Genomic DNA, 16,886 nt, shown 5'->3' with positions numbered 1-16,886 from the left:
ACAAAATAGGTTTGTCATGATGTTTTAATGGACCAACCATAAATGAAAAGTCATGTGATCCATTAAAGCACACTAGCATTGGTAAAGTGTACATGTGCTGACTGTAATTAGTGATATTTTATGCCAAGGGCCCACCTGTCCTAGTGAAGCTGACGGAGACATTTTGATGGAGGACTTTCACACAGGCTTGTTTTGGTTAGTTTGGGATAGTTGGCAGGCATTGTTCTCTATCTATTCAATCTATAGGGGCAGAATTATTGGACCAGTGAGTTTAAAACTAGATTTTAAAATTACAACTGCTCTGAAGACCACTTTCAAACCTTATTTTTGAAAGAAAACTCGTTCTCCAGCATGAGGTGGAGACACAATTCAGGTATTCGGGTGAGGCACAAAAACATGTCTAGGTGTGATCCACAACTAAAGGAATCTTAACGTTTATGATCACATTTAGACTCTACGCTCGATTAAAAGAAGCACAGTTGAACACATCGTGTGTCCACATCATGTCACAGAAAGGAGCATCACACACTTAATTCCCTCATCTGATTTGTTCACACAATATGCAGCAACATCAGGATCTTTTTACGCATTATTCAAGGCTTTATTGGTGAGAGAAAGAAAAGCTGAGAAAAGCACGCAAAGAGAGAAGATGATGCGTATCAAAGTTCACAAAGTATAAAAAAAAAAACCCATGAGGACTTGGTGCCTGCCCAGTGCGGCACACTCTGTGTTGCTCTATCGAGCACTGTTCATTTTTCTTTGTGTCAGCTAATGTCCATGTTTTTGGCCACATAGGAGAGAAGAGGAGCCTAGATACCTGGTAATGTCTGCAATAAGACCTTTTTACCACCTCTTGCCTCTTCATTATATACTATATGGTACTTTTGTAGTCAAAGTGTGTGTGCATCCGTGCGTGTGTGTGTGTGTGTGTGTGTTTGCGTCACAGCTCTCAGAAAGGACCCTGGGACCCTCCTCGACAGTGAGAGCTTTTAGCTCTTCTTCGCTAATGTCCTGAATAATGGCATCTTGATGGAAAGAGAGTAGATGAAAAAGAGAAAGAGGAGAAAAATAGAAAGGGGGGAAGAGAGAAAGAGAGAAAAGGAGGAAAGAGGGAGGGGAGGGCGATGGAGAAAAAGACATACAGAGAAACCTCTGCATCCATCTGTCTCTACCTCCGGACCTCCATCAGTAGCAGGCCTGTCATTATTCCCTCTTTCTGCCTTTCTATTTTCATTATTCCCTTTTTGTCTCTTTTTTCAGCATGATGATGGTCCACAGAGATTTTACTTGCTCTTGCAAAAAGACACATCTCAATGTGTGTGTGTGTGTGTGTGTGTGTGTGTGTGTGTGTGTGTGTGTGCTATCCACATGGAAGAAGTCCTTGTGTGACATGCCAACCTTTTAGCAAAGTGAACTTTTGGTGACACTGAGGCATTATCAGGAAGAAAAGGGAATATGCTGTTTTTAACAGCGTTAGCTGAAGCAGCAAGTCCCTCAAGATGTAGGATCACTAATGGCCACTTGACGGTGGCTCCAACAAAAGCTCCAACGCGCCTTAAGTTTCCTGTTGATATGCCAAGTTATCTATATCCCTCTGAGCATATTTCATATCTCCATTTCATTCTTATTATGTGTCTTGGGTCTGATTTAAATGTTAAATTACATTTATAGAAGTTAATCAGCCATGGTGACTGCCACTCGCTCCCCCAACCTCGGCTTCATGCAGACGTCCTCCTCCTTTGCCATAATTTAGATTTTCTGACAGGGACAGCAGTGAGGCATTAAGCCAAATTAACCCTAACCATCTGCACCAAGACAAGCCTTAAGAGCTGCAAAGCTGATGCTGTGAGCACGTCTTCTGCGGTCTACGGTTGAAACAGAAAAAGTGGAACTGGAATAAAACGGTTTAAGACTTACAAGATAAAACTGGTTCCTATTTTGTGGATGATAGAGGTTTCTGATCTTCTCAGACTTTGTCTCATGTACAATACAAAAGTCTGATTTAGTCACTTGTTGTGTGCAACTACTATAAGGTGCACCTCTAAACAACATTCATTTCTATTGTTCTCTGTCACTATGACTGAGTCTCAGCTCAACCTGAAGTGTATTGTGCTGTTTGACCAGGACTTGTTTACCTTGTTAGTTTGGCTCTTTGGTTAAATCCTATAATATTAGCGGCGGGTGGTTGATTAAAAACCTCACTGTTGGTGTTTGGGTTGTGAAGTAACTCTGGGATGTCGGGGGTTCAGCTGCACTGAATAAGCTGTGGAGACAGTTCAGGGTGACTAGCCATGACCGAAACACCCACAGAAACACACGAGTGACCCCGGACTGTCTCTTTCTCACACAGTTTCCACCTTCCTGTCTGTCTCTGTTACACAAATGCAAGCACACTGGCTGCGTGTGTGTGTGTGTGTGTGTGTGTGCGTGCATGAGTCTAATTTATTGAGTAACATGCTCGCTCCCTAACACACACAAACACTTGTGGGGGTCATCGCCACATCAGGCAAGTAAATACATGGAGGTCAATGAGTTAAACATTAATAGAATTATTTTCGGAAAACAACAGCTCCAAATATTTCCAGTACTTGTCCATGAGACAAGTATCATCTACACTTTCTTTGGAGGCTTTTTCACCTGGTGATTGTGTGGCTGTCTAGTAGCAGCACCATCACATCCTCTTATTTTCGTTTTAGATTTAGCAACTGCCCTCCTCCTTCTGGCTTTTTTTTTTTCCTGCAAATTGTCATTATTTGATTTTTTTTTCATACATTTTCCCGCAGCAAAACTGTCTCATAAGCCAAATTCCCCATTGCCTCCTCCTCTTCTCTCTCAACAGAGGTAAGCTGATTCTTCCCGACATCCATATGCACGCACAACGCCACCCCCTCCTATTTTGGCCTCACAGTCAGGAAACTGGGACTGTTTTCCAGATATATTTTTTTTTCCACAAGCAATATTCATCTCGTAGAAGCAGTGTTTTTTTATTGTGTGTAAACGTGCGCATTTTCTCCTCATCCAGCTGTGCGCCCCGCTGCAGTTGCACGCAGATACACACGCAGTTACCAAACTACAAAATGGCATCACCCAGGGCGCCGCCGCTCAAATAGGTCACAGCTTTTACAGAGCGTCGTTGAGAGGGGAAAAAAGTTTGTGTGTTTCATTGTGGTGAGGTTGCCATGTCTGTGCCAAATAATTGGCGAGGGATCATTAGAAAAACTGGGCCTGTTCGCCTCTGCATGCAGTGACAACCTGTGTAGCACGGAGCACACATCTGTCTCCTCGGGGAAAATATTTATTGGACATTTCTGGGTTTTAATCCGTGTCTTGTCCGCACGGCATGGCTGCGGAGGACTTCACATTGTTGGATAGCTTCGTGTAAATGCCGATTATACCCGTGCGTAATTAAGTTAAAGAGATGTGCCGGATAAGTGGCACTGCGACGCACAGCTCCGATGCTGCTCGTTTGATATTGAAGGTCCGATGATATTTAATATTGAATAATAATGGAGAAACTCCGTATTCATCTGGAATGACCTCGGTTGAATTAGGAGGAATACGGTGCTCACAAGAAAATTGTTTCTTCTCAATAACTTTGAATTACAGATGCGCTTTTATTTACAGCAGGAATGTGTGCTTCATTCGGAGTGCACCGACATTCCTCTGCACAAATCTACACATTTACTTTTATCCAATTAGTCTCTAATCTAGTTTATCTGAAAGCAGTTTTTTTTTTTTTTTTAATCAGACCAAAAATATTTACAGCATACACTTCATCTTACATATTTCTTTGCTTTTTCTCTCAAGAAGTAATCTCCCTCAAACTTTTGCCTTAAAAGCTGTTTAACGTGGACTGTTTAATTCCATAAAGACGACGTTCCACCTGTTTTAGACTGCGTCGTCTGAACTTAGAAAAAAATGTAGAAAGCGAAAATGATATTTCAAGGCTGATGGGAATAGTCTGAACGCACAGAGAAAGTCTGTGTGTTTTGGATTTTCCTCATCCGTTGGGTGCCTGCGGATTGAGACATGATGCGTCCTGCAGGATCAGATCTGTGCGACCATTCAGTCTTTTTTCGACTTGCGCACTCAAAAACGGAAAGCGGTGAATCGGAGTCATCAGACTGTGATACTGGAGGAATGTGCGCGTTAACTCGGCAACAACGCAACAAACACATAACTCCAAACCTTTGCTTTTAATTGTATTTCCTTGGGCCTAGCTGTGATTAAAAGCTCTTAGTATTTCATAGAAACTGCGACAAGAGAAGCTGATTTTTAAAGTAATAAATCAAAATGTGATGAGGATTCACTGCTGAATATTGAAGCCGCCTGTTTCTTAAAAAGGCCTCATGTTGTCTTCTAGAATTTGCCGTAACGTGGAGATATTGTGTGCATATTCCTGTGATTGTGTTTCATTTACAGCTCTCGGTGCAGTAGAGGGGACGGACAGCGGTGTGGATTGGTGGAAACGGAGAGACTCCTCCAGCCCGCAGCAAACCTCCGCTCTGCTGAAGTGTCCGTGAGCAAAACACAGACTCCCTCTCAGCTCCAGGGTGTCCTGACCTCTAATCTCAGGACAAGAGGGGCTTTTCCCCCAGCACAAGTAGCATTTATTAGTATTTTTCTGCGTTTGGGCAACTTTCTTTGACTGGCAGGGAGCTCCCTGCAGAGGCGCACAATTGTTTCCAATTACGCGCGCACAATTCCAGCTGCATAAAGGCACAGAAGGCGCTTCTTTTTTATAGTTTCTGACTTCCACGGGGTACCAGAGAAGAGGAGTGAAAAGAAACTGATAAACTTAAAGCCTGCGTTTATTTAAAAAAATAGAATAATGGTCGAGCTGAGGGCATGCAGTGCACGTGTGTATGGACTTATTGTTGTGGCAGATTAAAAACATGCAAACAAGGAATTCAGTGTCTGACAGAGGCTCTTCAATCACAGCTGACGTTTTAAAGTTATTTTTATTGAGTGGCACAGGTCGAGAAGTAGATAAATTGACTGATTTGAACTGTATTAGTGGTGTGTTTGGAGCACAAACTAATGCATGGCGTCTGTTTTGTCATCAATAAAAAAATAAAAACTAATAAACGGTGAAAAAAAACGTGCTAAAACAGATTATGGGACAACTGATGCCCTTAAAATCCAGTTTAAGTGAAGCTAGAAATTTGAGTCGAAAGACTTTTTGCAGCTTCTCCGCAAATGAGAAAGGCTGGTAAAGCTGACTGTCAGTTTACCCTCCGCACCATCCTCTGCTCCTCTCTCCTCCCTCTCCGCTCTGGCTGCTCGCTGTTTTTCTGAGGGCTCCTTATAAATAAAATCCAGCGTGCCCGGTTCCTCTTCCTTATTGGTCAGGTGGAGTCGTTACCTCACTCCGGGGCCGGTGACGCAGCGTCTTCACGTATCCTTCATGTGCGTCTCTTCTTGTTTCTTATTGAGAGTCTTGCCGTCGGTCAGAGGGAGAAAACGGGATTCACGACGAGCCGAGAGTGCCGGACGGACCGGGTGCGCTCGATACTAAACACTTCCCATCCCGGGAGGAGAGCGGCGCACAGGAGCAGAGCTCTCTCTCTCCCCCCCCCCCTCTCTCTCGCTTTCTCACACACACTTTCTCCATGAGTCTCTCTCTTTCTCTGTCTCTCTCGCTCCCTCCCGCACACACACACACACACACTCACGCCTGCGCGCGCGCACGCCCTGCATACGTCTCCACTTCGCCGTAGTAAATTACGGCATTGATCTTAACGGCGAGCGCGGATCTGTCTCTTGTGCTCGCCCTTTCTTCGACGGACCGACTTGGAGAAACGCTCGACAGACAAGTAAGTAGAAAGACTTAGTGTTTAGTGCCATTATTTCTATCACTCGTGGCCTTAGATTATTTATTGGATGTGTGCGTGTGTGTGTGTGTGCGTGTGTCCAACCGCACCGTGTTCTCTGTAACTAAACTTCCACGGTAGTTCGTGGACTGTCCATCCTGGTCTCACATCACGGATCCAGATGGTTCCGTTGAGTTTTGGACTATTTCCTCCTGACTATTTGCTCGGGCTGACTTGGAGCGCGTCACTCTCGGGCTGCTCGTGATGTCTGCCGGCGAAGCGGCGTGAAGTCAAATCTCTGACTGAAGTCTGTAAAATGAAAAAGAGGTTTTGATCGCTGCTTTACTTTCCCCGCCACTTTGTGGCTTTACTTAGTTCAGCTCGCGTGGATTTACGCACCTGCCGCTGGATCGGTGGTAGTTTGTTTTTTAATCGGTTCATGATAAACGAGTCATCCCCGTTTCTTATATTCTGATTCTCTAATTAAAGCAAATGAAGATCTCTGACACTGGATAAGAGACAATAGTCTGTTGTCAAGTAATCAAGCCATCAGCCTTGTTTCCAAACAGGCTCCTGTCGCTAAAACAAGAGCAAAGTGCTTTAGGAACAAGTGGACTCATCTCTTTCCTTTGGCGCAGCTCAAGAAAACTTTTACAAGCTTTGTGAGAAAAGAATCAACGGTATGTTAAGATGGAGATGTGGTGCCAGTGGGCTTCTCCCGCTGTCGTGTCCTGATTCGTGGACAAACAGACGACAAACACCTCACATAATATTTGCCGTCCATAACGCCGCGCGTAAAAGTAAGAGCTGGTGTTGTCTGCCAGGCTCTGGACAGCGGTGCTCTGCGCTCAGTGCGCTCAGATACAGAGAGAAGTAATGATCCACTTCACACTTCGGCTACCAACAATAACCACATTATCTGGTTCCGCTTTAACAGGCAGAAGGAAGTGGAATGTGTGTAATTATCACCTGCATCTATTAAAAAAAAGGTCAATTTTCTATGTTCGTAATTTTAAGCAGTTGCATAAGACTAAAACGTCTTCAGTCTGGAAGTAACAAGATGGTTAAAGTGGGGTTTGTGAGAAATTAATTCAGCCAACAGCCACCTCATTCCTTCAAAATGAAAATGTGCCCTTTTGCAGTTAATCGTCATACTTCCCATTTCACTTCTCAATTACAGAGGATGTTATTCCGGCTCTTAAAATTCAGATTAAAAGACAAGTTTCTGTTTCAGTACGAAAACCACACACACACTCTCACATCTCCTTTCAGTGCTCACCTTGCAGGCACCTTTTTCACATTAATGCAAAAGGGTTTTCTGAATCTAAGCTAGACTTTTGTGGGATAAAATCCGTCAGTGTGTTTACAACAAAGACGAAGGGGTTTTCCTCTTGTGTGTTTTATTAAAGCAGGCAGGAACATTTTGTTGTTTCTACTCCGACTCCTCCATAAATTTTGACACAAATTTCGAAATAACCAACTTTTCAAGCTCTTTGGACTCCTTAACCTAAACTGTTTGTCTGCCACTCTCTCTGCCTCCCCTTTATGTGTGTGTGTGTGAGGAACTAATAATGCAAACAGAGAGCAATGTGTGTATGCACGCACTGTATGTGTGTGTGTGTGTGTGTATCTGGGTCACTGCCGAGCACTGTGCTGAGGGGCTGAGTGTTTTTCTGAACACCTCTCGTCCACAACACTGAAACTCAGAGTCACATTCAAACTAACCCTTCTCCCCTGCTTGGAAAGTATTTCATCTGGTAATGGCCCCCGCAGGAACACAACAGTGTCTGCTTTGTCGGCTGTTGTTGGCTATCGCAAATGCATCTAATTTGTGTCCCTGATTCAGCCTGTATGTGTGTTTGAGCACGTTCACGTTTTCCCCCGACTTCCCTTAAAAAATCAGACTTGTCGTGCTACAGTTGGGCGTTTTTTAACACATTTCACTGCGATTACAGCTGCTCAGCTCCTGTGAACACAGGCACAGCAGCTTTAATTTGTGAAATATTTCCCTAGACTTGACCCTGAAATCACTTGCAAAATAGATGCAAACATCTAACATGGAAAACGCTGCCTGCATTGCATGCATGTGTGAAGGCACAGGTGCCAGCAGACATTCACGTGTTTGTAAAATGGCCATGACTCATTTTTTAGATGGCCGATTTTTAGATGTTTTAAAAAAAAAAAAAAAAAATTGTGTTCATCTATTTGATTAGATCCCTAAATTAATGATGAAAGCGATATTAAAAAGTCACCAGTAAATCACCTGCGCAGTAAATTCAGCTTTGGCCTGAGACTTTTGTTCCTTTAAGAAATCAGCTGCACTTTGTGAAGATTTGAAGCATCAATGTAATCTGGTTAGAGGTGGTAGTGTTGGATAGTGAGCTCTTCAACATTTCCCACCCCTACAATAGTTCTAGACATTTCAAGAGCATCAAGGGAGAAATTTAACCTTTGTGCAGTGCTTTCCCCGCCACCATAGATGTTCCCCTCCACACCTCATGTGTGATCGATAAGATATATTCACTCGTGACAGAAAGAGAAACTTAGCTTTGAAAATGTAATGTAATGTGGAGAACTTAAAAAAAAAAACCCAAAGTCCAAGTATTTATCAGAATTTATCTTTCCTTGTCGAAATGAAATACCCAAAGCTCATGAACATTAAATTCTATTCTTTTAAAATTGTAAGGAAAGTGCCTATTTCTTTTCAAATCATGTGAAGAAGTAAAAAAAAATAGACGAAAAAATAGCAGCGTTTCCTCGAGAGGGGAGTGAAATTCCTCCGACAATAAGAGAGAACCTGTCAATTCTTAACAGCTCCTCACAAGACGCAGAAATCAAGGTTGCGTGTCAGGGGACTATGAGGAAATGGAAAATGATTTTGGTTATCACAGGCAGGTGTTACTTCTCTGTGGGAATATCTCCTTGAACTATTTTAAAGACTGTGTTTTTTTCCTCCCTTGGCTTTTGGTCAAGAAATGCACTGCAAGTAATTTGCCTCAGTGTGTGAAAGTGGCTAATCCATTTGTTTTGGTCAGGCATATTTGTTTGAGTTATTTGAAAGATTTGTGATGGTTGACAAGTGATATTTATATCTGTCAGTTAGTCTCCTCTGTTCAAAAGTCATCTTTAATCTGTGGAGAATTTGTCCTCTGAAAAAAGCTCTGACATTATTCCTTAAAAACACAAAGCACTTAAGACTGAGTAAACTGATTTGAATACTTTTTAATTTAATCGGTAGTATATCACAATTCAAAATCTCTTACTTTCTTTACGAACCACATATATCAAAGTCTCTAAAGTGTCTAAATATAGCTACCAGCAATACCTCTAAATTACCACTTTATTGCTAAATGATAAACATGTCATTATTTTCATTAAACTTAATCTGTCGAGTTTAGAGAAATGCCACTTCTAATTATAGCGATGCTATAATTTTTTTCTGTTTGTCGTTGCCCAGGAAACTCCTTTCATCCTGCGTGTGTCTGTGAGGACCCCTGGTCATGTCCATTTAGCTCCCCTGCGTGATGCCTGATCATGACAGCACCACCCTCCTAACCAGACAGACCAAGCGCAGACGTGTCGACATTGGGGTGAAAAGGACTGTGGGTAGCGCGATATTCAGCCGCGCCAGGGAGACCCTGCTCGACAGCATGAACCAATCACACGGCATCGATCAGGACGGAGACTGCTCTTTGGTCAGTCACGGCCATGGGGGCACCAATGGAGATGGAGAGAAGTCAAATGTTTTGAGGAAGTTGCTGAAAAGGGCCAACTCATATGAAGATGCCATAATGCCTTTCCCAGGCGCTACCATCATCTCACAGCTACTGAAGAACAACATGGGAAAGAATGGAGGGAGTGACTCAGGCTTCCAGGTATACAAAAACACAGACCTGCAGCTGAACTATTAAGTAAATGACTCAATTAACCAATTTCAGTTGTCTTAGTCGCCATTTTATTAAATCAACCTTGCGTCTGCATTCTACCCTTCCAATCAAACAAACTCTAATCCTCACCCTTTGATCCATTAAATCCTTCCTTTAATTGTTAAGTGTTCATTAATTAAGTCCTGCTGTCCTCCATCACAGGGGAGTGGAGCTCTGTCCAGTGGAGGCTCAGAGATCCAGGCTGAGGACGCCTGCAGCAACTCCTCTCACGACCGGGACAGCCCGTCTGACTGCCTCTCTCCTGGGCCTCCTCTTCCTCCTCCATCTTCCTCCTCTTCCTTCGGCCGGCCACTGCCTCCTTCAAGTCTCAACTCCCACGCTCCCTCTCAGCCCGTTTCACTCTCTTCCTTTGACTTGGACAGGCTGTCTGACGAGCATCTTCGCGCCAAGCGCGCCCGTGTGGAAAACATAATCCGCGGCATGAGCCACTCACCACTGGTCCGACCCAACGCCGGTGACCACAACCAAGAAAACAACCGCGAGAATGAGAACAGCAGCAACAACAGCAACAGCAGTAATGACCACAGAGGAGACGGCAACAGCCACAACACCAGCAGCCACAACCACAGCCGCAGCGACGGCCCTTCTTCCCTCCTGAGCTCACCAGGTTCACGGGGTGGTGTGGTCAGCGTTGGCGAGGTTTACAGGGAGAATAAGAGAAAGCAGCGCCTGCCACAGCAGCAACACAGCTTCACCCAGCTGGTGTGTTCCAGGCAGGAGCAGAGACAGGAAGAGAGACGGCAACTTAAACTACAGCTGGAGGACATGCAGGTTGGTGGCAGATGACGTTAAGGGCAGCATGAAGAACCCTGGATGTCAGGGTCTGAAGGAAGGCCAACTTTTTAAAGTGGCACAGATTCAAGAAATATGTTAATGCTATCTTATTCCTCAACACTGTGCCTAGAGAGAAGCAAGAGCTGAAAATTAGTGTTTAGTGTTTCAGTGGCATAGATTCACAGAAAAGTAGAATAAAATTGGTGTGACAAACAGCTTGCTTTAAGAAAAGGCATACTGTACTATAATCATGTCCTCGTCTGTATATGTATAGTAACAGGTGACCTTCAGGTTTAGAAGACGTCTTCGTTAACATTTTCTATCCTCCGTTCAGAAACAGCTGCGTCAACTCCAGGAGAAGTTCTACCAGATATACGACTCAGAGACAGAAGAAGAAGAGGAGAACGGTGAAAGCGGAGAGGCTGACCGAGGTAGAGAAAGAGAGGAGGACGGTAACCTGTCAGAGGACAGTATCCGATCTGATGGCCTGGAGGAGAGGCACAGAGACCGAGGGCGGCGCAGCCATGATGACCTGTCTGAGCTGGACCCTGGCCTGTTCCTAGACCGGGCCCGAGCCCTCCTCCGAGAACAGGCCCTGATTGACGGAGAAATAGAGGAGGACGTGGACGGCAGGGAGGAGGAGGAGAGGAGTGGAGAAAGGGTGATGAAGAGGAGAGGAGGCGCAGCAGGAGGAGGAGGAGGAAGAGGAGGAAGGCAGTTAGCAGAGACACTGAAGCAGGAGCTGAACTGTGCTGTATCGCAAGTCGTTGACACCGTCGTCAAGGGCTTCTCTTCGCCCAAGCAGGCGGTTAGCCACCATCATGGCTGCCACAGCAGCACACCAGCTGCACCCTCCTCTTCCTCCAATTCATCCTCTTCCTGTCCTCCACCCTTTGGTCCCCTCCCTTCCCTCACCCCGGACTCACGCTTTGGCGGTGGCACCATGGCTCTCAGTCTGAACGGCGACGGCAGTCCCACCCCGAACTACCACTCCTCCAGCCAGAGGCTGCACTGCTTTGGCGATGTAATCGTCCCGAGCCCGCTGGACTCCTTCAGTGGTTTGAGTGGCAGATTGAGTGGTGTGCCAACGCCCAATGACCAAACAGAAGCACTGCCGCTGGTGGTGCGCAAGAGCAGCGGAGGAAGTGGAGGAGAGCACGCCAACCCCACTCTTCCTCCTCCTCCTCACCATCCCTCGCTCCACCCTTCTCCCCTCACCGCCTCACTCGGGTTTAGTCCTCCATCATTTCGCCACCCGTTCCCTCTACCCCTTATGGGTTATCCCTTTCAGAGCCCCCTGGGGTCGCACGGGGGCGGAGCCGGCTACCCTCCAGGGCCCAAGGACCACCATAGGTCCTCTCCCGATTGCATGGACATGACCCGGGAAACTGTCAGCCTCAGAACCAAGATGGCATCCCTTGGTGGGGGCCATCTCAGCCACCACCACCACCACCACCACAGGCAGAACTCACCAAGCCAACATGGGCCGGAGGGTCTGTCCTTGTCCCTCATCAAGTCTGAGTGTGGGGACCTGCAAGACATGGCTGACATATCGCCCTACTCAGGCAGCACTGTATCCTTGGTATTGTGATGTTTTGTATCTGTGTGTGTGTGTGTGTGTGTGTGTGTGTGTGTTTTGCATTGGCAAGTGCTTCAAATCTTCAGAATGAAGGGTGTCCTCATCACGTCCAGTTTTTAGTCAAGGTTAGGTTTGGGTCCAAGACTTACAATTTGGCTTAAGCTGTGTCTAACTTTGATATTACTTTTTCATTCTAAGCTGGTTTTTAGTATCCTGTGAATTAACACACTAACATATGAAAGTATTTACATCTCTCTTGTTAAGTTTAATTGCCAGTTTGATTGACATCTGTCAATGCACGTCTTGCAATATTTAACCTAATTTATACTAACCGTGAGTAACTACTTATTTATGCATTTGGAAAGAGTCTAAATCAATAATGATATTGCTTCCCTGCTCCACAAGAGTCACATTTTTAATACTGTCAAACACACTGAGACCACTTACAGGCAGCAGCAGGCAGTAGTCAAGGAAAGTCTTTAATATCAATTAATCTGCATTAATTGGTTCCTGGTCTAACCCTCTTGTTTCCTCACTGAGTGGGGAAGATGAAACAGGGCGCGATGGGTCTTGCAAGAGGAGGAAGATTAAACAGGTCGCATGCTGCTCTCTCAAGCTCTTTTAAGTCTGTGCAGCAGGTTGTGGTGTTTAAAGGTGCTGAGAAAGGCTAGAGAGCTCCCTCTTCAACACACACACACACACACACACACACACACACACACACACACACACACACACACACACACACACACACACACACACACACACACACACACACACACACACACACACACACACACACACACACACACACACACACACACACACACACACACACACACACACACAGTCTGAGACACTCTTGTGCTGGTTAGGTTCTCTTTCATCACAAGGACTTTGTACATAAACGCTCAAAGCAAATCATATTTCACTGCGTCTGTGTGTCTCTGTGTCTGTGTCTGTGTGTGTGTGTGTGTGTGTGTGTGCATGTGTGTTTATGTGTGTGTGGGTGTGAGGTAAGACCTTGTACATAGGAGCTCAAAGCTAATCATATTTCAAAGAGCACGGGAGAGGAACAGGTGAACGCTTGGCTTTATTGATGGAAGCTTTCTGAATGTGTGTGTGTGTGTGTGTGTGTGTGTGTGTGTGTGTGTGTGTGTGTTGGTGGTGGGGGCTGGGGTCACACATGGTAAGAAGCGTAATAACTAAAATGTACACATTGGTCTCCTCTTTGCAGTTTTAAGCCAATTGCCTCCCTTCTCTCTGGTTGTCGATCTCTCCTACTCGTTTTAATTTGTTGGCCTTCGCTCACAGTTGCTCGGCAGCTGTGTGTGCGTTACACACACACACACACACACACACACACACCACACATGTGCACTTATAAGGACACACTCCCTTTCATGGCGTGTGCATGTGGACAGGTGTTTGCAGGTAGCTGTTTATCTTTTCGTTCCTAACCTTTCATATGAAGAGGGCTTCTCCCAGCCACGCATGCTCACCCACACATGCATACAAATGGGCACACACACACACACACACACACACACACACACACGCTTGAAGAACAAAGTAAAAAGAAAAATAAGACTTTGAACCTGGCAAATAGGAACTCCTTGCAGCTGTGATGGGGATGTGATCACAGTGTCGTCTTCAAAGCCAATTTAGATGTTGCTTTAATTAAAAAAAGAAATATTTGACACGTCTCTTGATGCTGCTGAGCCGTTTCATTCCAAAATGCTTTTCAATTCGTTTGGAAGAAAAAGAAGTCTTTGAAATTGGACATTAGTATTTCAAAGATACAGACCACCCTTCAACCCTCCCCCTTTTTATTTTGTAGTTATAAAAAATCTTAAATTGTTTTATTACAGGATATTTCATTTTAATAACAGCCATCCTTCAAAATGAGTTAATTCACTTTTATTAAAATATATCCACCATAAATTCAGTCAATTTATTCATCAATATTATTATGTGATAACTTCTGAACAAATTAGAATGATACTGCTACTCTGTTAATTTGCAACAAGTTTGATAATCTATTGAGTTCAATCTCCAATGAAGGGATCTGATGCTTTTCTCTGTTTTTAATCTCTCTAAATGGATGGAACAAATCACTCTAAGACTGCGACAGGCTTTTAATTTATTATTTTACAGCATTTTATAGACTGCATTATCACTCGGGTAACTGAAAAGGTAATCGACAGATTGTTAGATGCACCCCTGACTGTCATCTGATTCAAGTGCTAATGATATTTTGAATTATGTGGAAGCTTTTTATTTACGTCATGATTTAAGAAAAAAGTTGTACTATGAAACAAACATATATTTATTGTGTAAATGTGCTGACCACATTCAAACACACCAGCCAAACGGACTCAGACATTTACCTCATTTCCTGTAGGTGCTATTGTACATGAAATTTTACAATCCAAACACTCCAAAGCCTTCTAGGTATCAGCCATGTCTTGCTCAAGAAAGTGTAGCTTCAGCTCTTAAAAATATACCAAACTTCATTGCTATTTCCCCCCAAAAAAGAAAAATTGCTGCTGGTCTTGCCTCAATCTGAAAAGTGATCCCTTTCAAAACAAGAAGTGTGTGCAATTTCTGTTTGAACTCACTCTTGTTTTGTTTCTTTCTCTGCTGGTAGTTTGGATTTTCAAAGTGGGGATAAAACGGCGATGGCATTGTTGGTGGATTTAAGGCTTGTGGCAGTTAGGTTAAGGTGTTTTGCATCGATCCTAGTTCACTTAAAAAGGTGCTCACACACCCACACACAGTCACACGTTCTCTCTCTCAGGTCTGTGTATCTTTAATCCTTTGTACAGGGCTGAGCAGATGTCCCCCATTCATTTATGAATTTATCCCCCCTCCCTCACTTCTCCTCCTCCTCCTCCCCCACAGACACACACACACACACACACACACAAACACACACACCTGGCAGCAAGGTCAAGTTACAGCTGATACAGTGAGCCCTGCTCAATACACACACACACACACACACACACACAGACACACTCACAGATGTGCATGTGGTTGAAAACACACACACCAATAGGAAATAAGGAGGAAGAGGAGTCTAGAAAGAGAACAGATGTATTGTTTATTCGCTGACTCGCTTTAGCTGCTGTAACACACACAATCATGCCTTTTGCTTTTTTTCCCATTATATTGCCTCAGACTGCAAAAACTTAACACAATATATGATCACACACACACACACACACACACACACAGATAGTGACAGGTTGGTATGAATGTTAACTAGGCAATGGTGTTGTTGTCCGGCGACCTGATGTAGCTGCTGCTAAATGAATGATGCATGACAACAAGATTCACCTCTCGCTTCAGTCACTGAGGCTGAGTGAACACCGTCATCTGTAAGATGTAGTCGGATTACTTTTTGTGTCGCTATCAGTTCGAATCTTGGCTACTTTTCTTTCAAAGTTTCCTTTTTGTCAGTAGAAAGTAGACAAAACGGCACACTTCACTAACAATATATAGTGAGATAGTCTAGTGAAAAGGCCAAACTAAAATTTTAAATTTCTTCTCTGCTTCCTGTCCTGAAGCTGCTCCTCTCTCTTTTCCTTTATTCACTTCCTTTCTCTCCCTCTTTTCCTGATTGCTGATGCTACTCTCTCCCTCTGTCCCTGTTCCTCTCTCCAGCCCTATAGGGCCCCTGGGGTTTCTGTATGTGTATGTGTGTGTGTTTGTCTGTGTGCTAATTGACCTTGTAGGGGGTTCCATTGATTGCCTCATCTTCTCTGATAGATTATAGGGCTGTTAATGTGGTGGGGAAATGGCAGCGTGGTGGGGCACAGCTGTTGTCACACACACACACACACACACACACACACACACACACACACACACTGTGCCCCTGCAACCAGGGCCTCCACAATTATTACTTTCCATGTTGAGACAGTGGGATAGACACTGGGGCTGCAGAATGCAGAGATGTAGGAGTGAATGTGGGATTTGATCCAAAGCCAGCAGGTGCTCGTGTTTGCTTTGGTTGTAAAATGGCACGCCTATCAGAGAGCTGCTTTTCTCTTATTGTATCTCTGAATTTTCTGTCGTTGGTTGTGTTAAACGGTAGCGCTGCCACCCTCCTGACTCCTACTGGAGTGGTCTCTCCTCTTTCTGACATGATGCCAATGCGCTTCTCTAAAACATTTGCAATTTTTTAAAGTATCCCTCCATCCCTCTGTCTCTGGCACTAATCACTCTGTGGTTCCACAAATCTTCACTCTAACATTTGCAGTGGCTACAGTTGATTGCTTTTTTTAAATAATTCATGAATATCAAGGGAAGGGAGCATAGTTTAGACAGTTTTCTATCCATCCATCTGTCCATTTTGCAGGCATATTCTTTCCAGCTTTGAGAACATGGATAAAACTAGATACCGTTTTCCAAGATGGCCGCCCGTTTGTTCCAGTAAGAGCTGCTCACCAGGCACATACATGAAACAGCTTTTGAGACTTTCTCAGGCCTCCACATTTTTGTGGCATAGAGCTTTCACGCCTGGCCGGGCCTGGTTGAAAGGATGCACGCAGGAGAACTGAACAGCATGAAAACAATTACTGATGAGCCTCTTCTAGAGTTTTCAAATGTTACTGGATATAATTGACCAAATCCCGATCAAACAAACAAAGAGTTATTCCCCTTTAGACTTAATGGTAATGCACTGGGTTGCACTTGTATGCAAAATGCTAACAAGTGCGACCAAAGTGCATGCAGGATGGCATGTTTCTAAAATGGATGCGGTGG

The 16,886-nt window shown here is 44.3% G+C and overlaps 1 protein-coding gene across 1 annotated transcript in view; it reads left to right on the top strand.

Annotated features, from left to right (window-relative positions):
• Positions 1–5,715: 5,715 nt before the first annotated feature.
• LOC139223882 (prospero homeobox protein 1-like) overlaps positions 5,716–16,886 on the top strand; it is a 33,951-nt gene continuing 22,780 nt past the window's right edge. Inside the window, exons 1-4 of the mRNA XM_070855896.1 lie at positions 5,716–5,816; positions 9,271–9,688; positions 9,902–10,531; positions 10,869–12,107. Of these exons, the coding sequence (XP_070711997.1) occupies positions 9,338–9,688; positions 9,902–10,531; positions 10,869–12,107 (2,220 nt within the window). The 5' untranslated portion in view covers positions 5,716–5,816; positions 9,271–9,337. The remainder of the gene's footprint in view (positions 5,817–9,270; positions 9,689–9,901; positions 10,532–10,868; positions 12,108–16,886) is intronic.

Source organism: Pempheris klunzingeri, chromosome 24 (genome assembly GCF_042242105.1).
Source record: "Pempheris klunzingeri isolate RE-2024b chromosome 24, fPemKlu1.hap1, whole genome shotgun sequence".
In the NCBI taxonomy this organism is placed as follows: domain Eukaryota; kingdom Metazoa; phylum Chordata; class Actinopteri; order Acropomatiformes; family Pempheridae; genus Pempheris; species Pempheris klunzingeri.
This window is presented reverse-complemented; position numbering and strand designations above follow the sequence as displayed.